Source organism: Cervus elaphus, chromosome 12, assembly GCF_910594005.1.
Source record: "Cervus elaphus chromosome 12, mCerEla1.1, whole genome shotgun sequence".
Lineage (NCBI taxonomy): Eukaryota > Metazoa > Chordata > Mammalia > Artiodactyla > Cervidae > Cervus > Cervus elaphus.
In genome coordinates this window covers 76,848,977-76,874,153 of record NC_057826.1, presented here as the reverse complement: position 1 = coordinate 76,874,153, position 25,177 = coordinate 76,848,977, and the positions used below count along the sequence as shown (strand labels likewise).

Here is a 25,177-nt window from a genome sequence, read left to right as displayed (position 1 = left end):
ATTTTCCAGGGAAGAATACTAGAGTGGGTTGCCATTTCCTTCTCCAGGGGATCTTCCCCACACAGGAATCAAACCCCCGTCTCCTGCATTGCAGGCAGATTCTTACCACTGAGCCACCTTGGAAGCTCTATCTAAGCTACTGCATGTATCAATAGTCTGTTTCTTTTAGTCACTACAGACTGTCCCAACTTATGATGTCTTGACTTTGGATTTTTGACTTTACAGTGGTAAGAAAGTGATGCACATTCTACTGAATGCACATTCAGTAGAAACCACACTTTGAAATTTTAAATTTGATCTTTGCCCATGCTAGCAACATTTGCTATATATTCTTTGGTGATCTGGGCAGCAGCAGTAAGCTGAGCTCCTGGTCAGCCCTGAGATCATGAGGGTAAAACCCTGACACACTTACCTTCATTCTGTAATCATACAACTATTCTATTTTCCACTTTCAGTACAGTACTCAATAAATTACATGAGATTTTCAACATGTTAGTATAAAATAGACTTTGCATTAGATGATTTCTCCCACCTAAAGACAAAGTAAGTAGGCTAAAGTAAAAAAAAAGTAAGTAGGCTAAAGTAAGTGTTGAGCACATTTAATGCAGGCTGGATTAAGTATATTAAATGCATTTTTGTTATTTTTCTACTGAAAATGGTTTGTTGAGGCACAACTCTATTATAAGTTGAAAAAAATCTACAAATAATATGTGATTGTACAGAGGTATTACAGTGGATTTATTTATCTACTCACCCAATGAAGAAAACTTGACTGGTTTCCAGCTTTTGATCATCACAAATATAGCTGCTATGAATATTCATGTACAAATTTTTGTATAAAGATAAGCTTTTCATTTTTCAAGCATAAATACTCAGGAGTATGATTGCAGAGTTGTAAGGTAAGTGAATATTTAAGTTTATGTGGAACTGCTGAACTTTTTTCCAGAATGACTGGACCATTCACCCACCAGCAATATATGAGGGCTCCAGTTTCTCTGCATCTTTGACAGAACTCGATATTGCCAGTATTTTTAATTTTAGTCTTTATGGTAGATGTGAAGTAGTATCTCTTTGTGCCTTAATTTGCATTTCCCTAATAACTAATAAGGTCGACCATCTGTTTTTCTGTTTATTTTTTAAATGATGAAAGTATACATTAGACTTAGAAAACAAAGCACAGACTACAGTTCCACTATATATTACAACTATTTTTTATGTAAATAAATTAAAAATTTTGGTTGGAGTTTCAATGGTAAACTCTCAAAAATTAATAGAATGAATATACAGAAAAGTAGGAGGGTACAGTAGACCTGAAAAGCACTATGAATCAACTTAATTAAGATTTATGCAATTTTCACACAATAGTAGGATGCAAATTCTACTCAAGGTCCCATAGACTATAAACTAGGAGACACTGGTACATATCCAGGGACATAAAACAAGGTGCAAAATTTCATGGTTTAAAGATATTGAAATCCTACAGTCCGTTTTCTAATCACTGTGGAATTATGCCAGAAAAAATTATCAAAAGATACTTGAAAATAACCCACATATTTTCTAGTACAATGTAACATTTACTATGAGAGATATTTGACTTAGCCTGACCATCTTTTTATATGCTTTTTTCCTTACCACATAGCTCTCTGGTGAAGTGTCTGTGTAAATCTATTGTCCAGTTTTCAACTGGATTGTTTTCTTCCTGCTGAGTCTAGAGAGTTCATTGTATTCTGAATACAATCTTTTGATGAAAATGTATTTCCTGTCATTTCTGTGGTTTATCTTTCTCCTTCTCTTAACAGTGTCTTTCACAGAGCAAACAGTGTCTTTCACAGAGCAAATCCTTAATTTTGATAAAATCTAAGTTTGCTTATGGATCGTGCTTTTGGTGTCATGTCAAAATTCTTTTTGTCTAACCCTAGGTCATGAAGATACTCTCATGTTTTTCCTAAAAGATTTGGTAATTTTACTTTTTACACTTGGATGTATGGTTAATTTTGAGGCTGTACCCAAATTTTTGTATGAGATGTGATATTTACGCCAAGTTTTAATTATTTCCCAAAAATATCCATTTATTCCAACATCATTTGCTCATAAGACTGTGTTACCTCCATTGAACTGTCTTTGCACTTTGTCAAAAAAATAAATCTTCCCTACTTGTGTAAATCTACTTCTATACACTTACTTAGTGACATAAACTTGTTAATTATATTCTTTTATTACCCTTTTAATATTATAGAACTTGTAGAATAATTTTCTTTTTAGTTGCTTATATTTATAATTTGTGTTTTTTTTCTTTTTTCCTTTGATAATTCTACCTAGAAATATTTCAATCTTATTGACCATTTTAACAAAATTAACTTTGTATTTCCTGGCTATCCCTATAGCTTTCTTTGTATTTCACCAATCCAACAGTTTATTATTTACTTCTTTCAGTTTATGTTGGGTTTAATTCACTTTTCTATCATCTTTCGCTGAAAGCTTAGATGATAAACCTTTTTTCTTTAGTTAAATAAGCATTTAAAAGCATAAATTTCCTTTTATGTATTATTTTAGCTGCATCTCATTCATATTTATATAATGTGCTCTCACAATATTTACTTTCCAAATATTTCCTAAAGTCATAGTAATTGTTTCTTTAGCCTATGTTTATTTTTAAGTTAGTGCATATATTCCAAATATTAGAGAGGTTCTACAGACATCTCTTTGTATTAGATATTCTGTATCATTTCCATTTTGGTTGAAGAATAAATCCTATATAATTTCAGTTTTCTTAAATACATTAAGATTTTTATGACCAAACAGATTTTGTGTGTGTGTGCATGTGCATTTCATCTACACAGCAGGGTGTGGCTGCAGCTCAGCTGCAGGTTTGGGTACTGGCTGCAGGTGCCTGGGGAGCACTGGGCACTTGCTGCAAAGATGTAGGTGGCTGAGTCTCCAGGCTGGGAAGTTGCTATGTACAATAAGAGCTGTTTGGCACTCTTATTGAGGGAAACTGAAAGTTTCATCTTCTATCTCATTCATAACTGAACTTACGGCTATCAAGAATGCAGGGGCTTTACCAGAATATTGCCAGTACCACAGGAGATAGTCAAATGCACCCTTCTCATAACTTCAGTTCAGAATTGAAATCTCTCCTTCCTGGACTGTCAAAGATTGAGGGCTCTGTTTCACCTGCTCTTGATCACGTTTTTCCTTCTGTTGTCCACTCACCCCTACTTAAAGAGATAAAAAGTTGTTAGATCCACAGACACCTATTTCTTTCTTAGAGTTTCTATCTGTATGAGCTTGTTTGTAATCCAGTTTTCTCAGTCCGCCTAATTGATGAGATATCCTAGATGTTCTCCTCACAAGTCATAGCCTAGTTGAAGCCACAGAATCAAAATGATGCTCCCAGTATCTTTTCATTGTTTCTGGCATCAGTGCTCAGTGACAACTCAAGTTCCTTTTCTGCTCTTCTCAGCCAGCTAGAACTCTAAGTTCATATCTGCTTTAATTCTTTCAGTAGGCCCCACCCTCTCACAAACTGGATAATATCTTTATTGGAGTGATTTCACTTAATTCCTTTTACTTTTTAATATTTTTGAGTTCAGTATATGCATTTAGTCATTCAATCAGTCCATCTGTTTGAGACCCCATGGACTGGAGCCCGCCAGGCTCCTCTGTCCATGAGATTTCCCAGTGTTTCCCAAGAATACTGGAGTGGATTACCATTTCCTATTCCAGAGGATCTTGCCAACCCAGGAATCAAACCCATGTCTTCTGCATCTCCTCTACTGGTTGGCAAATTCTTTACTACTCAGCCACCTGGGAAGCTGTGGTTAAATATTTATTTTAATTCTGTCCTCATATCAACTACTCTGCTAGTTCCCTGTTAGAAGTTTCTAGTGCAGAAGGAGATACATGTTGAGAAGGAAAGATATAGACCAAAGTCTGTAATCTGTAGGGCCAAAAAGTATCTGTGGTTAAAACTGTCCTGATGTAGCTGAATAACATTAAGCACTGCGAATGCCCTGTGGGGGCCTCACGGTGTGCTGAGGCTGGAGGAGGGGCTGAGCCCCGGGAGGGTTCGTGTAGAGGCTGCAGGTGCCTGGGGAGCACCGTGCTGCGCAGCACAGAAGTAAGTGCCCGAGTCTGTGGTCCGCGGAGAGGAAATGTGCAGTGAGCTGTGGCGTTCTGCAGGGACTGTGGTGGCCTTTAATCTTCCTTCCTGCTTTGTCCCTGAAAACAGGTGGATGATGCGGCCCCGAGGGTTCTGAAGATACCAATTCACACTCATTGGGAAAGCGGAAAAATTACACCGAAGCGTGTAGCTGGCTCCCTCCTGGAGGCTCAGGGCTGGGGGACTCTGCTCCACATCCGCTCCTCGCACACCTGATGAGGAAAGAAAAACAGTCACTGTGAGGGTCACTGTAACTCCTACTAAACCCTGAAAGTGCTCCCCCATCCCCACAGATGATGAGAAGGATAGAAAGTCTGCAGGACTTGTCAGCTCCTCTCTCTCTCCCTCAACAATAGATCAGCGCCTCACTCCTTCAGGTTCCCTGTGGGGCAGCCCCAACTCACAGCAAACCTGGGCAAACAAAAGCCCCAGCACAGTGCCTGCTAGCCTCTTCATGATGCTTCCTCTTCTTGTTGGGACATTTTCACTGCAAGACTTTTAACAAAACCCTGAGGGAGGGAGTGACGTAAGTCATTCCTGCTCCTGCAGCCAATCAGCTCACCCAACAAATCCTGCTCAGGTGACACTGACAGGACGCCCCACCCCCCACCGCGACCAACTCAGAATATGCTGGCCAGGGGCGGGTGAGAGTAGGAAATAGATCATTATTTTATGATTTGAGGGACATTTTCTGAGAACATTTAGGAGAAGGCAGACCCTGATTAGGAATTTTGGAGAATTTTAGGGAAAAGAAAGCAAAAATTAATTATATAGCCCCATCTTTCTCTCACATGGCATGGATGCAGTAGATTCTTCCGTAATGAAATACTGTTTCCAGAAGTGCTGAGGATGCGGCTTTTGCTTCTCTTATGCACTTACGTGTGGTTCTGAAGGGTGCTCATGAATCAGCACAGTATCAGAAGTTTCTTCTATTGGCTGGAATGCTTTGCTGGATTAACCAGTATTATTTTTTAAATTTATTTTTAAAACTTAATTTATTTCTAATTGGAGGATAATTGCTCTACAATATTGTGTTGGCTTTTGCCATACAAGGATGTTCAGCCAGAAGTACACACACGTCCCCTCCCTCTTGAAGCTCCTCCCAACCCCTCTAGGTTGTCACAGAGCACCGTGTTGAGCTCCCTGCATCACACAGCAACTTCCCACTAGCTATCTCTTTGCATATGGTAATGCGTATGTTTCAATGCTACTCTCTCGATTTTTCCCACTCTCTCTTTACCCTACTGTGTCCAAAGTTTAGTCTCTATGTCCGCGTCTCAATTTTTGTCCTGAAAATAGGGTCCATCAACAGATGAACAGATAAAGAAGTTGTGGTACTTATATACAATGGAATATTTCTCAGCCATTAAAAAAAAAACAAACACATATGAGACAGTTCTAGTAAGGTGGATGAGCCCAGAGCCTTGTAAACAGAGTGAAGTAAGTCAGAAAGAGAAAAAAAATGTATATTACTGCATATATATGGATTCCATAAAAATGGTACTGATTACTTTAAAAGTTGTATACCTTTATTTTAGACTCGGCCTGCATTACAAGCAATATTAGTTATCTTAACCACCAGCTGGACGTCGAAAATTGAATTGTAATAGTTTTATGTTTATTAAAACATCTATAAGTTTAAAATAAATTATTTTAAAAAGTTTTCTATGGTAAATACATTTTTAAACTGTTAACTACTAGTTTTGTATTCTGCTTTTTAATTTTAGTAGGCTATTTTTGAGAAAAATAAGTGCTTTTGAAACCATATGAGGATAATTTTAGTTTGTGCTCTTATCTCAGACTCTGTAAATAATATCGATTTTCTGTCAGTGGATTAGGGGGTAAAAGGGATGGAAGATGAGGACCTGTATATTTTCACTGCAGTGAAAGTGAAGTGATCTGCAGACACTAACATTCAGATGGACAGTTCAAGGATGCTTCAGTAGTAGCAGCATGTAGGCCTGGTTGCTCCAAGGCATGTGGGATCTCAGTTCTCCAACCAGGGACTGAATCTGTGTCCCTTGCATTGGCAGGCAGATTCTTTACCACTGAGCCACCAGGGTAAGCCCCGTGTGCTGCTTGCATGCCTGCATGCTAAGTCGCTTCCATCATGCCTGATTCTTTGCAACTCTATGGACTGTAGTCTGCCAGGCTCCTCTGTCCATGGGATTCTCCAAGCAAGAATACTGGAATGGGTTGCCATGTCCTCCTCCAAGGGATCTTCCTGAACCAAGGATTGAACCTGGGTCTCTTGCAGCTCCTGCACTGCAGGTGAATTCTTTACTTCTGAGCCACCAGGGAACCCCCGTGTGCTGCTTAGGGATTATCAAATTGATGAAAACTCCTTATAAAGGCAAGGTTTCCAGACCTGCCTAGAAAGTGAAAAATTATTATTCACTTAATTTTTGTTTCTTTCAAAAAACTTCTTCATGGGAAATATGAATGTTCTCGACTAGCAACAAAAAACATTTCAGATCTTTCTCAGGGAGAGTAGTTTGTTTCTGGTAAGTGGAACAATTATAACGTATCAGAGTCTCAAATTGCCCTTGGATCCAAATGAAAGAAGCCTTTGGTACAAGGAGAATTATTTGTATGTTTCCCACTTCTTATGTTGGGGCTAGTACACTAAAACCAACATTTTATTGACATGAAGAAGAGCCATAAAAATTACTAACACTTCTCACTTTATTGCTATGTTAAAATTATCCTCAAAATTCTTCTCAGATTCATCAGTAAACTAGGTGCTTATTCCTTGTCCTCTTTTTCTTCTGTTTTTATCCATCTTCTTCCATTTCTCTTCCCTTCATTTTCCTCATCTCTCACTGCTCTCTGACTCTCCTGCTAGATGACTCTAGATTTGCTCTCGTGACTGCTCCCCCACTGTGTCCCCCTTTCTTCCCACCAGAGATACTGCACAGGTGCAGCCCCATCTGTCCCACTGTGCCCCTCTCAGGACGCAGTAGTACACAGCGGTGCCTCTCAGGGTGACCTGGGGCAGGACCAAGGTGCTGGACTTTCTGTCTGAAGCTATGGTCAGAGAGGCCAGGCTGTTGTTCCCTGTGCCTCATAAGCCATGAATGACATACTGTGGACTCTGATTGGGATTTTGCTGATGCCAATGTATATAGTCAGCTCCACTGATGGTAGAGTGGTTACAAGGCAGGTTTACATCTTCTCCTTCAGCACAATCCATGGAGCTGGGTTGGGTGGTCTTAGCATCAATCACAGTCCCTAAAGGCTCAAGAAAATAAAATTAGCCTCTGACAACAAATTCGTGTATTTCTGTGGATCAAGGGCGCAACATTGCCATAACTGTCTGGACTTACGTACCCCCTACTCCAGTGTTTTTATCTATGTCCTGAGAAATATCATTGGTGCTTATTATATAGGGACCAAAGACACATGGCAAGAATCTGAGAACTCTATAGGCTTTATCCCATGTTCCTTGGCTCAGTAACCCCAGAGATTTCTTCCAACCTGCTTACTGCTAAGGTCTCTTCCGGATCATGGCTATGAATTAACCTGTCATATAGAAGTTTGTACTCCCTAGCAAACGCATAGATCCGTTCTCAATTCCATTGCTATAATGCTGAATAAAACACAGGGAGAGGAGTAGAGAGCAAATGCTCCCTTGGCCTCAAAGTCATCCATTGTAGATACAGAACACTTACCCAAGGTCAGAAAAACAGTTACTCCAATCACCAGCCTCATATTTCAAGGACAAACCAGGACTGTGGGCTCAGAGCTCACACTTGTGTCTGCTCCTGGGCTTGTCTCCAGAGAACAGAACCAACTGCTGCTGGTAGAGACCTACAACCAGTGCCCGTGTCTGTTGCAGTGTGTTGTTGCCAGGATCTGTCAGCCAATGATCAAGCAGTTCCTCGTCTAGGTCTTCCTCCCCTGTTTTAGTCACATCCTCCAAAGAAGGAGAGACATCCCTAACTCACAGGGTGCCGACTGCTATCCCTTGTGAAGTTTAAAGTCTGGCTCTGAAAACGGAACACTGATCATGATGGTGTGTCTATCCAGAACCATTTTTCTATCATTTCTTCTTCAAAGAAATTTTCTGATGCTCCATGAAGCTTGTGGAAAACACTGTTTAATCCCAGAAAACTGTACTGAGCTCTGAATTGTAAAGAGATAAAAATTCCCATCCGTGTTCTAGCAAATGTATGTGAGATTTCAAAGTAGGCTGTGATTGCTCTGAGGGACAGGAAATATTAATAACATTGGGACAAAAAGCTAAACGTCTTGAGCTTGGACATTGGAGCTCAGCGTCCTGAAAAGGTCCTTGGAATCATGCATCTGTCTCCATCTAGGCAGACATTTCTAGTGCATCTGTTCTTGATATAGTAACTGATGACACGGATGGTATTCTCGTCCTCCTTGAACAATGGTCCTGAATCCTTATGTCCTCTGTGCCCGTGTGTGTAGGTGCTCCGCACCAAGGAGGCTGAGACAGAGAGAGAAGACGGAAGGGAGAGCGAACTCTCTGGGGTGGAGAAGGTGGAGGTGGATGATCCCGGCAGAGAAAGAGAAGTGAAGAGAAAAGAGCAGAGCGTAAGGAATAGGGAAGGGAAGGGTTAACTGGGGGTGGGAAATGGGAAAGCAATGTTTAGGGAGGTACATGGAAAAGGTTTAGACTAAGAGGCTATGATTCCCTGAATCCTTGACCACATGCACTCAACAAAGGATTATAACATCAAGTTGTCTAAAGATGATGAAAATCTGTCTTTTTTTTTTTTTTTTTTTTTTACTTTTCTGTGTAACATCGATGGAAAACATAAACTCCCTTTCCTTTATAGCCAGAAAGGCCCGCTGTTTCCAAGTGACGCAGCCCCCTCTAGTGACTGAATACATGAACTGCAGAGCTAAACTCCCACCGGATGTCAGTCTTTTGAAAGGTTCCTCAGATAGAAAGGTAAATATCCCTGGTGGCTCAGTCGGTAAAGAATCCATTTGCAGTGTAGGCAATGGGGGTTTGATCCCTGGATCAGGAATAGCCTCCTGAAAAGGAAATCGCTACACACTTCAGTTTTTTCAATGATCCAGCGGATGTTGGCAATTTGATCTCTGGTTCCTCTGCCTTTTCTAAAACCAGCTTGAACATCTGGAAGTTCACAGTTCAGGTATTGCTGAAGCCTGTTTTGGAGAATTTTGAGCATTACTTTACTAGCCTGTGAGATGAGTGCAATTGTGCAGTAGTTTGAGCATTCTTTCGCATTGTCTTTTTTTGGGATTGGAATGAAAACTGACCTTTTCCAGTCCTGTGGTCAATGCTGAGTTTTCCAAATTTGCTGGCATATTGAGTGCAGCACTTTCACAGCATCATCTTTTAGGATTTGAAATAGCTCAACTGAATTCCATCACCTCCACTAGCTTTGTTTGTAGTGATGCATCCTAAGGCCCACCTGACTTCACATTCCAGGGTGTCCAGCTCTAGGTGAGTGTGAGTGATCACACTTTTGTGACTATCTGGGTCCTGAAGACCTTTTTTATACAGTTCTTCTGTGTATTCTTGCCACCTCTTCTTAATATCTTGTGCTTCTGTTAGGCCCATACAATTTTTGTGCTTTATTGAGCCCATCTTTGCATGAAATGTTCTCTTGGTATCTCTAATTTTCTTGAAGAGATCTCTAGTCTTTCCCATTCTATTGTTTTCCTCTATTTCTTTGCATTGATCTCTGAGGAATGATTTCTTATCTCTCCTTGCTATTCTTTGGAACTTTGCATTCAAATGGGGATATCTTTCCTTTTCTCCTTTGCCTTCCACCTTCTTTTCACAGCTATTTGTAAGGCCTCCTCAGACAGCCATTTTGCTTTTTTGCATTTCTTTTTCTTGGGGATGGTCTTGATCCCTGTCTACTGTACAATGTCACAAACTTCAGTCCATAGTTCATCAGGCACTCTGTCTATCAGATCTAGTCCCTTAAATCTATTTCTCACTTCCACTGTATAGTCATAAGGGATTTGATTAGGTCATCAAAAAAGCACGAGAGTTCCAGAAAAATATCTATGTCTGCTTTATTGACTATGCCAAAGCCTTTGACTGTGGATCACAATAAACTGTGGAAAATTCTGAAAGAGATGGGAATACCAGACCACCTGACCTGCCTCTTGAGAAACCTGTATGCTGACTTGCATACAGGAAGCAATAGTTAGAACTGGACATGGAACAACAGACTGGTCCCAAATAAGAAAAAGAGTATGTCAGGCTGTATATTGTCACCCTGCTTATTTAACTTATATGCAGAGTACATCATGAGAAACGCTGGGCTGGAGGAAGCACAAGCTGGAATCAAGATTGCTGGGAGAAATATCAATAACCTCAGATACACAGATGACACTACCCTTATGGCAAAAAGTGAAGAACTAAAGCACCTCTTGATTTAAGTGAAAGAGGAGAGTGAAAAAGTTGGCTTAAAGCTCAACATTCAGAAAACTAAGATCATGGAATCTGGTCCCATCACTTCATGGCAAATAGATGGGGAAACAGTGGAAACAGTGGAAACAGTGGCTGACTTTCTGGGCTCCAAAATCACTGCAAATGGTGATTGCAGCCATGAAATTAAAGACGCTTACTCCCTGGAAAGAAAGTTATGACCAACCTAGGTAGCATATTAAAAAGCAGAGACATTACTTTGCCAACAAAGGTCCATCTAGTCAAGGCTATGGTTTTTCCAGTGGTCATGTATGGATGTGAGAGTTGGACTATAAAGAAAGCTGAGCGCCTAAGAATTGATGCTTTTGAACTGTGGTGTTGGAGAAGACTCTTGGGAGTCCTTTGGACTGCAAGGAGATCCAACCAGTCCATCCCAGAGGAGATCAGTCCTGGGTGTTTATTGGAAGGTCTGATGTTGTAGCTGAAACCCCAATGCTTTGGCTACCAGATGTGAAGAGCTGACTCACTGGAAAAGACCCTGATGCTGGGAAAAATTGAGGGCAGGAGGAGAAGGGGACCACAGAGGATGAGATGGTTGGATGGCATCACCGACACAATGGACATGGGTTTGGGTAGACTCCAGTAGTTGGTGATGGACAGGGCGGCCTGGCGTGCTGCAGTTTATGGGGTCACAAAGAGTCGGACATTACTGAGTGACTGAACTGAACTGAACTGAACCCACACCAGTATTCTTGCCCGGGTAAATCCATGAACAGAAGAGTCTGGTGGGCTACAGTCCATGGTGTCCCAGGAGTTGGACACGACTGAGATACACACATCTTAGTTGTATGACCTCTGTGTTAATCTGTGTTTTCTTAGTTCTGTGCCACTCCACAAATTGTTTTCATTCTTTCTGGCTCCTTTCTTTGTCACACCCCCATTATGATCCTCAGTTGCTGGCTTTGTAGTTTTCCTTTTGTATTTTGTCTCCCCATATTTAAAGGTTATTCAGTGTTTATAGAGAGAGGTTGGTACAGATAAAGCACTCAAGAGTTATCTGCTTTCCCAATGAGTAGATGAGTTGTTATTCATGAACTTAGTGAAAGAAGTTATACTGAGCAACTCTTGAAATGGTTCTAAAAGAATTCTTTCAATACTATGGGAGTCAAGTTAAACAAAAGACTCCAACAGGATAAATAGAGGGTTATATTCATGGACAAAATTCAAGAACAGATAACAAACATCCCAAGTCTAGGATGGAGGAACATTAAACTGATATATTATTCCCAAATAAATATTTAACAAATATTCATAATTATTCTTTGGTAGTCCATTCTGTGGTGGATCACACACATACGGAAAATATAGGAACAACTAAAAATGAATTCATTTAAACTATGTAGGAATATATTATTTTATTGTATTACCAAAAGGCAGAAAAACAAACAAACGTTTTTGCTTCTTAATTTCTTTGACTTTATTTTTTAGAAGATTTGACAACACACTTCAAAGTGGCATTTTAATTAATACTGAAAACCAAAAAAATGAAAACCTAAATATGGAGAATCTAAAAATAAGTTTTTTAGCCTATTGGCTCTTTTCAGAATTTTTAATTTTAGAAGATTATATCTTGACCATATGAGATGAAGTTATCTTTCTTTGCTTGATGATAACCAAAATAATGTACTTAATTTATAAAATCAAGATAATTTGATGAAACGCTAATGTCTCTGCATGATGAATATCCCAACAATCCAAAAATAAAAGAGAAATTCCCAAATCTAATAAAGGGTATCAGTGAAATATCAAAGTCAATATTATTCCCTACAGGATCACAAACAAGACATGTACTTCTATTCATCACTTCTATTCACTGTCCTAGTGGAGGGCCTGGGATCAAACCAGGAAAGGAAATAAGATATATTAAGTTTTAAAAGGAGAAGCAAAAAATAAGAAAATAAAAGGAGAAGCAAAACTATTTTAATTTACAGATCATAAGTTTATACATGTAGAAAATACAAAGTACCTCTAAACAAGCTGCTTAAGAACTAGAACCTTTTAGTGCATTGATACAGTCACCAAACACAAAAATCAATTTTATTTCTAGATTCTAGCAAGAACATTAGAAAATGCAATTAAAATGTCATTTATCAAACGCTGGGAAACTAATGTAATATAAGGTATGCAAGACCTCTTCTTGATTCCTCTCCAATAACTCTAGAATAATTTTGATTTGAGGGATAAAAATCACATAGCATTTTAGGGAGATGAGAAATGTCCTCACTTCCGAGGTCTGGGATAACTAACATAAATCATGGCATGGTACTCAGTGGTGACCAGTCCTTGCCACCTACAGACACTAATGTCAGGAAAGACCATTTCCTAAGGCTGCTCAATGAAATAGTGTTTTCAAAACCCCAAACAAGAGGTTGGTACCATTTATTTGGCTGTTGAACTAAATCTGTTCTGTATCTAGCTCTGTTCTGGCTATTTCAGGGCATAATTAATTCCCTGTATTTGCATTTTCTTAACCCAATTAGTCCTAGCTCTAGATTTGATGCTGGGCATTTAGGTCAATTAAGGTAAAAAAGCTATATGAAATAAAAGATAAAATTGTTATAAGTAGACTTGCTTCCCAGGTGGCTCAGTGGTAAAGAGTCCGCCTGCCAACCAGGTGGACTATTTTTATTTACAAATCATACGTTTGTACATGTAGAAATACCCCTGCATTGGGAAGATCCCCTGGAGAGGGGAGGGGCAACCCACTCCAGTATTCCTGACCGGGAAATCCCGTGGACAGAGGAGCCTGGCGGGCTACAGTCCACGGGGTTGCGAAGAGTTGGACACGACAGAGACAAAACAACAGCAACAATACAAGTCCTCTACAAAAATCTTAACACTAACGAAAGAAATTAGAGAGGACCTAAATTAATGAAAGGAATTAGAGAGGACATAAATAAAGAGGTTATGGATCTAAGGACTCCATGTGTTAAGATGTCAATTGTCCTAAATGAATTCGTAAATTCAACACAATCCCAATCAAATTACCTCAATCTCTTGTGTTAGAAGCTGTTCTATAATTTATGTGAAAGTGCAAAGACCCAGAATAAGCCTTGAATAAGACAAGGAAAACATGACTTGCATTTCCAGATTTCAAAACGCGTATGAAGCCCCAGTAATTAAGATAGAATGGTCTGTTGATATGAAGATAAAATAAAGAAGTCAATAAACAAAATCAAGTCCAAAAAGACGTGCCATAATACATGTGCCATCGATTTATTTCCTCTAAAGGTGCCTATGCAGCTCCACTGGGGGAAAGTTGGTCTTTCTAGGATAATAGCTAGAATAATTGGCTATTTTTATTTTTGGAAGTACCAGTGTTTTGTAGCTTTCTGTGTATAATTTCTGTACATATTTTCTTAGATTTATGCCTAAGGATTTAGGGTCTTTCTTGAGCCATTGTAAGCAGTATTATATTTTTAATTTAGGCATCCACATGTTTACTGATAGTATATAAAAATGCACTTTATTTTGTGTGTTTACCTTATATATCCTGAGACCTTCTGAACCCACTTAATAGTTGTAGGAGTTTTGGAGGGTATATTCTTTGGGATTTTCTACATAGATAGAAAAGAGTGGTAATTTGACTGCCTTTCTGGCTTAAAAGATTGTTTATATATTTATTTTCTTTACTGCACTGGCTACACTGTCCAGCACTGTGCTGAAGGAGAGTGATTAAAGTGGATATTCTCCCTTTGTTCCCTTCCTTAGGGAAAAGTATAGTCTTTTACCAGTAAACATGCTAAGAGCGGTTGAGGAGCTTCTCCATTATTCCTGTGTTTCTTAGAGTTTTCACCATGGTTGACTACTGGATTTTGGCAAATGCTTTTTCTACACATTGCTGCTGCTGAACTAGCTCAACTTATTGTTGACTCACAACTCCTCCACTTCCCTTTAGATGTCCTCCTCATCTTCTTTGTCTTGGGCCAAGTATACATGTAGCAAGATGGCAAATGATACTCACTCCTCTTCAAAGTCACCCACTATTGTGAGACTGAAGGAGGTGAGGGACAGACAAGTCTTTGTGGGTTCCAGTTGTCCTCATAGTTCAAGTATGACTTTGTTTGTCACAGTTTGTCCATGCTTTGTCCCCATCAGACTTTGCTTTACAAATGTTAACCTCAGTTCAGTTTTGTTCAGTTCAGTTGCTCAGTTGTGTCTGACTCTTTGTGACCCCATGGACTGCAGTATGCCAGGCTTTCTTGTCCATCACCAACTCCCAGAGCTTGCTCAAACTCATGTCCATTGAGTCAGTGATGCCATCCAACCATCTCATCCTCTTCCATCCCCTTCTCCTCCCACCTTCAACCTTTCCCAGCTTCACGGTCTTTTTCAGTGAGTCAGTCCTTCGCATTATGTGGCCAAAGTATTGGAATTTCAGCTTCATCATCAGTCCTTCCAATGAATATTCAGGACTGATTTCCTTTGGGATGGACTGGTTGAATCTCCTTGCAGTCCAAGGGATTCTCAAGAGTCTTCTCCAACACCACAGTTCAAAAGCATCAATGTTACTCTAAGCTGACTTAAAGTGAATTCAGGCTCAACACCAGATATGAAGATAACAGCTTTGTACAGACTCGTCCACCAGCTCTAGCCATTGCCTGAGTTCTAATCCCTAGAACTAATCTCTTATTCTACATCACCCATGGTCTGCTTTTCTGATTGTGCCCTGACACAAAGTATAAGAGCAAGTGACTAAGGAAATGGTTTTGATGGTGATTCCACACAACTAGACCCAGGTTTTTGATGAAGTAAAACTGCCAGTTTAAAGTATTATGGGCCAAGTTTTCTAATTTAGACAACTTTATACATGTTCTGTACAGTTGATTTAAATTAAAAAATTCAAGCGAATATATTAATAGAAAGTTACTCTGGACACCTGTTTCCGAATAACGTAGAAGGTGCCTTTAACTAGAACTAAATCTTCTGATCCAGACCACAACTTAAATAACCACAGGACTATCATTTCTTGTCTGGGGTCTGTGGGTGTGCACTTCAGCTGGGGTCTTGCAGCAGGGGGGCTCTCTCTTACTAAGCTCCAGGGTTTTTGTACAGCTTTTCCTATTACTTCAAGCACTGTGAGCTCACGGAGAGCACAGAAGTACTTTGCAGAGTCTTCCAGTTGTAAGGCTGAAACGGTGAGGCTGATGGATTTGTCTGCTTTCTTAAAGTTTACAGAGTAGCGGCCGTTCCTTGCATTTGTGGCTTCCGAACCCTGACGAATAACGTAAGTCATCTGTCCACTGGGAGATTGCTTGTACCAAAAAAGGTAGTAAGCGATCCAACTTGTTTCATACCGACAATTCAGGGTGACTGACTGCCCCACTTGTCTGGATACATCTGGCTGGTCTTGAGTAACTTTCTGGGCCACACCAGCTGCTGTGGGAAAAAAATCAGAAAACAAAGATGAAGCAGTGAATAAAATAATTTAGGAGTTATTTAGGACCCAAAGACAAAAAAAATTGAAATCATAAGACGCTTGCTTGCTTTTCTCCAACTTTCCTTTCCTCCCCAAGTCCCTATGAAGCACCACATGCCTGTGTGCATTCCTTTTTCCCTGAATAATCACATCCGTGATTGGAAGCATCCCTACCAGGGAGGGTGAAGGCCAGGAACACCCAGAGCAGACTGGAGAGCGGCATGAGGCATGGATTCCCCTGAACAAATGTGCTCAGTTCTGCCTTAAGCTGAGAGTTCAGTGTCTTTGAGGGCCTGGCAGCACATATACATACTACCCGGTACCTGCGTGACTCCCCCCCGACAGGAAGTGGGGGTTGTCGTGTTCATAGACCACGTGGTCTGTGCATGCACGGGAAAAAGTCTGGCTCACCACAAACCTTTACTTTGTCTGCTTGTCTTTTCCAGGTTGTTAAATTAGGCAGATCCTGAAAGAAGGCATGAAAAAAGCAATCAGTATTAAAATTTGAGCTGAGGAGAACTGAATATTAGACAAGTTGACATATATTGATAATTATTCAGCAAATAGTTTTGCCATCCTGTTTAAGATATCATTTACTATAGTCTATGAAACTTTCAGTAATCTACTAACAGGTCATTCATTTAGCCTATACTTTTCTCCATCCAGAATCTAATGACTCTTTTAAAAACTTGCAGATCTTAGGCTTCTTGGTGAATGGAAATTTTATTCAAAATCATTAATGTACCTCTGTCTTTGTATTGAGCTTTGTGACTCTATTTAGGTTTTTCAATAAATAAAATTACTTCACCATAAAATGACAAAAAATAATCAGTCCATCTGACTTTCAGAGTCTATTCAGTTTTAAATTTTGAATGAAATTATACAGGAATAAAATGTTCTTTTGAAATTTGAAATTGAGTCTTATTTATTAGACTTTGAGGAAGACCAGGATATTCGGTCCTGTCCCCTCCCCAAGCAGAATTGCATTTATTAGACCATGTGTCCTGGAATTGTCCTGATGTCACATTTTCTTTTTTTTTTGATGTCACATTTTCTATGTCAGTGGTCCAAAGTGTTCAGTCTCACTTTTTAGTGGCTCATTATTTTTCTGTTTGTAAAATAAATTCAAAATAAATACGCCAGCTCTTTCTGTGACATAATGCTGTAATGTTCTCCTACAAAACTTAGTATCTGCACGTTTTAAACACTTTTTGGTTGTTCAGTCACTAAATCACATCCAAACTTTGTGACCCCATGGACTGCAGCACCCCAGGCTACACTGTACTTCAGTATCTCCCAAAGTTGCTCTAATTCATGTCCATTGAGTCAATGATGCTATCTATCCACCTCATCCTCTGCTGCTCCTTTCTCCTTTAGACTTCAATCTTTCCCAGCATCAGGGTTTTTCCAAAGAGTCAGATCTTCACATCAGGTGGCCAAAGTATTGGAGCTTCAGCTTCAGCATCAGTCCTTTAGGTGAATATTCAAGATGGATTTCAATTAGGACTGACTGGTTTGTCCTCCTTGCAGTCCGAGGGACTCTCAAGAGCTTTCTCCAGCACCACAGTTCAAAAGCATCACTTGTTCAGCATTCAGCCTTATTTATGGTCCAACTCTCACACTACACATGACAATTGGAAAAACCATAGCTTTGATGATACAGACCTTTGTCGGCAAAGTGATGTGTCTGCTTTTTAATATGCCATCTTAAGCTTCCCAGGAGGCACAGGTGTTTAAGAACCTGCATGCAAATGCAGGAGACATAAGAGATGTGGGTTTGATCCCTGGGTCAGGAAGATCGCCTGGAGGAGGGCATGGCAACCCACTCCATATTCTTCTCTGGGAAATGTCATGAACAGAGGAGCCTGGAGGGCTACGGTTCACAGAGATGCAGAGCAGGACACGACTGAAGCGACTTAGCCCACCTGCAGGTTTGTCATATCTTCTCTTCCAAGGAGCAAACATCTTTCAATTTCATGGCTTCAGTCACCATCCACAGGGATTTTGGAGCCCACGAAAATTAAATCTGTCACTACTTCTGTTTTTTCGCCTTCTATTTGCCATAAAGTGATGGGACCAGATGCCATGATCTTAGATTTTTGAATGTTGAGTTTCAAGCCAGTTTTTTCACTCTTCTCTTTCACACTCATCAAGAGGTCCTTAAGTTCCTCTTCACTTTCTCCCATTAAAGTGGTATCATCTGTATATCTGAGGTTTTTGATATTTCTCCCAGCAATCTTGATTCCAGCTTGTGATTCATCCAGCCAGGCATTTCGCATGTTATACTCTGCATATAAGTTAAATAAGAGGACTGACAATACAGCCTTGATGTACTCCTTTTCCAATTTGGAACCAGTTGGTTGTTCCATGTCTGGTTCTAACTGTTACTTTTGACCTGCATACAGGTTTCTCAGGAGACAAGTAAGGTAGGTTGGTATTTCCATCTCCTTAAGAATTTTCCAGTTTGTTGTTATCCACACAAAGTTTTTAGTGTAGTCAATGAAGCAGAAGTAGATGTTGTTCTGGAATTCCTTTGCTTTCTCCATGATCCCATGAATGTTGGCAATGTGGTCTCTGGCTCCTCTGCCTCCTTGAAACCCAGTTTGTACATCTGGAAGTTCTTGGTTCACATACTGCTGAAGGCTAGTTGAAGGATTTTAAGCATAATCTTACTAGCATGTGAAATGAGCACAACCACATAATAATTTGAACAATCTTTGGTATTGCCCTTCTTGGGACTGGAATGAAAACTGACCTTTTCCAATCCTATTCAAACATTTAGTATATGTCAATACCACTGAACTTGATGATTGAAGTTTTGTATACTGTGCATGATCATGAAGAATGTATCTCTCAATCTTCCACTTGGTTTCATCATTTTAATAGATGAATTAATTTAAAAGAACCAAAAGCAAACAAACAAGCAGAAAAGGAAGTCTAGACACAGTCTCCAAAACAGTGCCAGTTCTTAGAATTTAAGGTCAAAAGAACTCTAATGAGTGATGCAGGGAGGAGAGTTTATATGAGGTTGAACCATCTATTCTTCTGTCCCATTTGAACTCTGAGTAACAGGCATCTGATGTCCTGGTTTCTAATTATTTACAAGGAAGCAGGGGATACCACAAACGCCCAGAGCATTCTGGGCATCACCAAGATAATACATATATTATATGTGTCAATATATTATATTTATCACATGTTTTTATATCCACCTTCTTATGCATAATTGTGAAGTTGATCACATTTGTAAATTCTTATTACCACCACTAAAATTAAGATTCAGAACCATTCTATCACCCTAAAGAACTTTAGGTTGTTTTGCCAACCATCCCCACTGCTGCAACCCTTGAAAACTGCTGATGCCTTGGTTTCCAATTATTTGTAGCTAGGCAGAAGAGACCACAAAGGCCCACAACAGCCTGGGGAGCAGCTTGATATTCTAAAATATATATGCTAACATAATAATTACATATACATACCAGGAAATTGATATTGCTAAAATTTTATTAAAATACAAATCGTGATCTGATACCTCAGTTTTATATGCACTCTTTGGTTTTGATGCATAGCTCTGTGAAACTTTATCACATATATAGGCTCCTGTTACCACCATTAAAATCACAACATAGAATTTTTCCATCTCTCTAAAGAAACCCTCTTTGCACACACTCCCAAGGCCTGCAATTCTTTGCAGACAGGTCACTACTGATCTCCTTTCATCTCTGTATTTTGTCCTGTTGAGAATGTTGTGTAAGTAGAATCACACTATTCATATAATCATAATAATCCAGTAAGTGTAACCATACACCATGTAACCTCTGAGATTGATTATTTTTTACTCAGCATAACATCCTGAGATCCATCTAGACTATTGCATATGTCAATATCTTTTCCTTTTAATCACTACAGACTGTCCCCAACTTAATTAGGATAATTCAATTTAAGATTTTTGACTTTACAGTGGTGAGAAAGTGGTACGCATTCAGTAGAAACCATACCTGGAATATTGAAATTTTATCTTTTCCTGGGCTAGCAACATGCAGTATGATATTTCCTGGTGATTCTGGGCAGCAGCAGTGAGCTGAGCTCCTGGCCAGCCTCAAAATCATGAGTGTAAACAACCGACACATTTACAGCCATTTCATACCCATATAACCATTTTGATTTTCACTTTCAGTACAGTACTCAACACATTCTTAAGATTTTCATCATTTCAGTATAAAATAGACTGTGTGAGACAATTTTTTCCAACTGTAGGCTAATGTAATTGTTGGCTACATTTAAGGGAAGCTACAGCTTCCCTGATAGCTGAGTTGGTAAAGAATTTGCTGCAATGCAGGAGACCCTGGTTTAATTCCTGGGTTGGAAAGTTCCTCTGGAGAAGGGATAGGCTACCCATTCCAGTATTCTTGGGTTTCCCTTGTGGCTCAGCTGTTAAAGAATCCACCTGCAATGCAGGAGATCTGTGTTCGATCCCTGGATTGGGAAGATGCCCTCGAGTAGGGAAAGGGTGCCCACTCCAGTAGTCTGACTTGGAGAATTCCATGGACAGTCCACGGGGTCACAAAGAGTCGGACACGACTGAGTGACTTTCATTTTCAAGGAAAGCTATGTTAAATATATTAGATGGATTTTCTTTTATTTTTTAATTTTAATTTATTTTTATTGAAGTATAGTTTCTTTACAATGCCAGTTTCTGCAGTACAGCAAAGAGAATCAGTTATACATGCATACATTTATCTCCACTCTTTTTTAGATTTCCTTCCTATATTAAATGAACTTTTGACTTACTATTGTTTCAACTTAAAATGATTTATTGCAAAATAACCGTATTGAAGTTGAGAAAGATGTATAAATAATATTTCACTGTGTGAATGCACTACAGGATATTTATCTTTTCATTCAGTGAAGATCACTGGTTAATTTCCAGTACTAATGTATTATTTTTGTGTGAACATAAAGTTTTCATTTCTCAAGCAGAAATACCCAGGAGTGTGATTTCTGGGTTGTTCAGTAAGTGAATATTTAAGTTTATGTGAAACTCATGGATTGTTTTCTAGAATGACTGGGCCATTCACCCACCAGCAATGAATGAGTGATCCAACTTCTCTGCTTCCTTGCCAGAACTTGATATTGTCAGTAATTTTAATTTTGGCCCTTGTGATAGATGTGAAGTGGTTTCTCTTTGTAATTTTAATTTGGATTTCCCTAATATAATTTTAGGGGTTGCCGGGCCAGCCGGGAGATTTCAGCGAGCAACACTACGCGTTCCTTTAGGCTAAGAAATAAAGAGACAGAACAGATGGGGTCGAGAGGATCGCTGCAGTCAACGACGATTCTTTATTTCTCAGGGTTACATATATACTAAACCAAGAAGAGAGGCATCCCAAAGAAAATTCTTCCCCATGTACATCATCTTTAAGATAACAATCACCAGAGCTCTCTCATGGCGCCAAAGGCATCCTACTTATCTTAAGGGCAGTCGTGAAAAGCCATCTATCTGCACCTTGTGTGCATTCAAGGCTCACTAATGGTCTGTTAGGAGTTAACTTGGATAGTAAATTCCAGAGGGGTGGCGGGACAGAGAGCTATGTCTGCGAACAGACCCTTGATAATCAATCAAGGCAGCTTCCAGAGTCAGCTCTTTCAAGCCGCTCCCCGCAAGGGGTGTATTCTTTGGATTTTCTACATAGATGATCATGTTACCAGCAAAGAGTGGCAGTTTCACTTTTTCTTTCAACTCTATAAGATTGTTACATCTACTTTCTTTATTGCACTGGCTCCAACATCTAGCACTGTACAGAAGGTGTGACAAGAATGGACACTCTGTCTGGTTTTGTTCTCTTTATTAGAGATAAGCATAGTCTTTTACTAGTAAGAATACCATTAGGTATTGAGGAGATTCCCCACTATTCTTGTGTTGCTCAGAGTTTTCAACATAACTGACTACTGAATTTTTGCAAATCCTTTTTTTCTGACTAGGTTAATATGATGATATGATTTTTCTTTTCTACCATGTTAATATGGTGAATTCAATCCATTGATTTTCAATATTAAAGTGTCTTGCACCCTTGAAAGAAATTACATTTGTGCTCGGTATATTATTCATTTTATATATCAATGAATTTTACTTGCTAAAATATTTTCAGAAATGTTGTGTCTATCTTCAAGATAAAAGATATTTGCCTGTAGTTTTTGGTTCTTAATGGTCTTTGTCTGATTTGTGTATCAGGGTAATATTAGCCTCATAAAATGAGTGAAGAATTATTTTCTTTCTATTTTCTGCAAGAAATTGTGTATAATTCAATGTTTGACAGAATTCTTCAGTGACACTGAGTCTGGGGATTTTTTTTTTATTAAAAATTCAGTGTCTTCATAGACATCATGACTTCAGCTTTCTCTGGCCCCTGCTCTGAGGAGAGATGAGGAGGAGCGACCCCAGAGCCCACAGTGAGGTTTGGGGACAGACAGCAGGTGCTTCCAGAGCACTGTGCCCTTGCCCAGAAGTAGGTTCCTACGTCTGAGAGCTGGGCAGCCACGAGGTGCGGGGAGCTGTGCTGTCTGGACTCTCCAAACCAATCTGTCCATCTCTGCTCCTTCTTCACTTCTCCACCCTTAGCTAATATCATCAAGAGGACAGGACTTCCCCCAGGCCTCTGCGTATACCACTGTAAACTGTAAAATGTGCTTGAGGAATTGCAGTATGTGGTGAAGTTCTCTCCTTCTTGCAGAAGCAAGAATTCAGGAAAATGCTTTATCTGTTGTCCATTCATTTCTGTTCAGAAAAGCAGTGAGAAGTAACAGAGAAAGTCTGATTAGATATTTATTCTCTCAGCTGTCATGGTCTCTCTCATTCTTCTTGTGTATTTTCTCCTTCTTTCCATGTCTCTCTCAACAACTCCCTTACCTCCCACATTTTAGTTTTTATGTTTTTCTCAACATCCTGCTCTCAGTCAGAAAATCCCACTCCTACAGTTGCCTGCAGATAAGATTCCTCTGTGCTGAATTTTCTGGGAGCAATCAGGGAAACCCCAAACTCGGGTGATATTTGCAGCCATAAGATCAACACTGGTGCTAACAGTAGCATCTCCCTTTTCTTCCTCTTCAGAAAGAGTTGCTGAATCTGCCTGCTTCTGAAAGGGTTTCCCTTGTATCAGCTTCTTCCAGACCTATAGAAATGTGGTCTATACTGCCTTTTGGAAAGCAAATAGAAAGGAGTGACTGCAATTTGAGACAGCCAATCAGATTTACCACCTTATTATCCACCCATCTTCCCCGTGGAGTGTCTATGTTTGCAGATGCTGCCCCTCTGTGACTGGATCAAAAATTGCTGATCCAGTAATACCTAGTAAACAGTGATTACTCAAATATTTGCTGAATGATAAATAAATATATATGTTTGCATATGTGAGAATTTGAATGCAAATGTCCCAAAGAGCAATTTAAAAGTGTCCTTCCATGAATGTAAACAGTCAGGAGTTGCTTGCAGCTATTTAGAAATGCTACCTTTTGAAAACTGTGTTAGCCCCAGTAGCCCTAGTTCTCCCATAACAAATCATCATAAATTTGATGGCTCCAAAAAACAAGAATTGGTTCCCTGCAACCTGGAGGGCAGAAGTCTGATGACAAGGTGTCAGCAGGAACATACTGCTTCCAAATGTTTCTGGAGAGACTCCTTCCTGCCTCTTCTGGCTTCTGGTGGTTCCAGGTGCTCCTTTGCTAGTGACTGTACACCTCCAGTCTCCTCCTCCATCAAAAAGACCTCACAATGCCTTCTCACCTGTGTGTCTCTTAAAAGGACACTTGTCACTGGATTGAGGCCCCACCAATATAATCCAGTATGATTGGATTTTGATATCCTTTGCTTAATTCCATTTGAAAAAGTTCTTTGTTAAATAAGTTCACATTCACAGTTTCCGTGGATTAGGATGTACCCTCCAACCCACTATAGGATCCTTAATATCTTTGAAGTCTTGCCATGTAATTATACAAACAGTAGAAATCTCAAAACTTCTTTAAAGTCAAAAGTAAATCTGAATCTGAATTACTTTATATATAGAAACAGAAAGAGAAGCATGTTTAGGATGCAATGGAAAAGGAAAAGCCCATGAGCTAACAAAGCTCTTTGAAATGCACATCCCTGGGATAACTTTTCCTTTTCAGGCATGTTGGATTTGAACCTCCAAATGAAGACAAATCTAGCAATGCTATGTTGGTGAAGGCTCCACTCCCACCCTAGAAGAGCAAGGGTCTAGAGCAGCACTTGCGGATGCTTTAAAAGTTCCCTGGTCTTCATGCAGATCAGGAGCCCTGCCGCAGTTTACACAGAAGGAGGTAAACCAAGACAGAACAGTCACCCCCTGGAGAAGGCCACGCTTTCCCAACTCACACCATCATATTTGCTGTAGCCTATCTCCCGGGCTTGTGCTGTGAAGGAGATATTTGCTAAATGAAAAAAAGGGAACCTGACCATGCTTTGGTTTGTGGACTAAAAGGAATCTCTTCATGCCTCGTAGGAAACAGTTTGAATGAATATAAATATAAGATGGTCCCCAGTAGCAAATATTCCTGTCAAACCATCTTAAGAGGGGATCAGATCCAATAATATCTATAATTAAAAGTTAGCAATATTATCCTCTGAGATTTCACATAAGAAGTAATGTTGCTTGAACTGGGCTGTAAAGGTTGAGTACATATATGTGTTTTGAACAAGCACTTGGGAAAAACCATTCTGACCAAAGAGGACAGCATCTGCAAAGGTTCAGATTAAGGAAAGAGCTTAATAGCAGCATAAATGGTTTTATTTTAAAGTGGCTGATGTACATCCAGAGTATGTGGCAGAAAAGGGTGAATGAGTTACTATAAGTAACTCAGGGAAAAATTGTACGTTGCCTTGTAATTCTTAATATAAAATTTAATCTTTACAATTTCTAATGGTTCCTCATTATCCAAAGATGAGCAGGAAGCAATCTAATTGTATGTGTATATATATATATATATATATGTATATATTATATATATTATACATGCATATATATGTTATTGTTGTTCAGTCACTAAGTCATGTCCAACTCTTTGTGATCCCATGGACTATAGCTCACCAGGCTCCTCTGCCCATGGAATTATCCAGGCAAGAATACTGGAATGGTAGCCA

At 39.5% G+C, this 25,177-nt stretch overlaps 3 gene segments (V, D, J or C); all 3 read right to left on the bottom strand.

Moving 5' to 3' along the window:
* LOC122704631 overlaps positions 1–25,177 on the bottom strand; it is a 284,386-nt gene that overhangs the window by 202,749 nt on the left and 56,460 nt on the right.
* On the bottom strand, positions 4,025–4,618 carry LOC122705796. The segment is given in 2 exon segments: positions 4,025–4,374; positions 4,567–4,618. Coding segments are annotated over 2 exon segments (402 nt in total).
* LOC122705795 lies at positions 15,460–16,246 on the bottom strand. The segment is given in 2 exon segments: positions 15,460–15,983; positions 16,198–16,246. Coding segments are annotated over 2 exon segments (573 nt in total).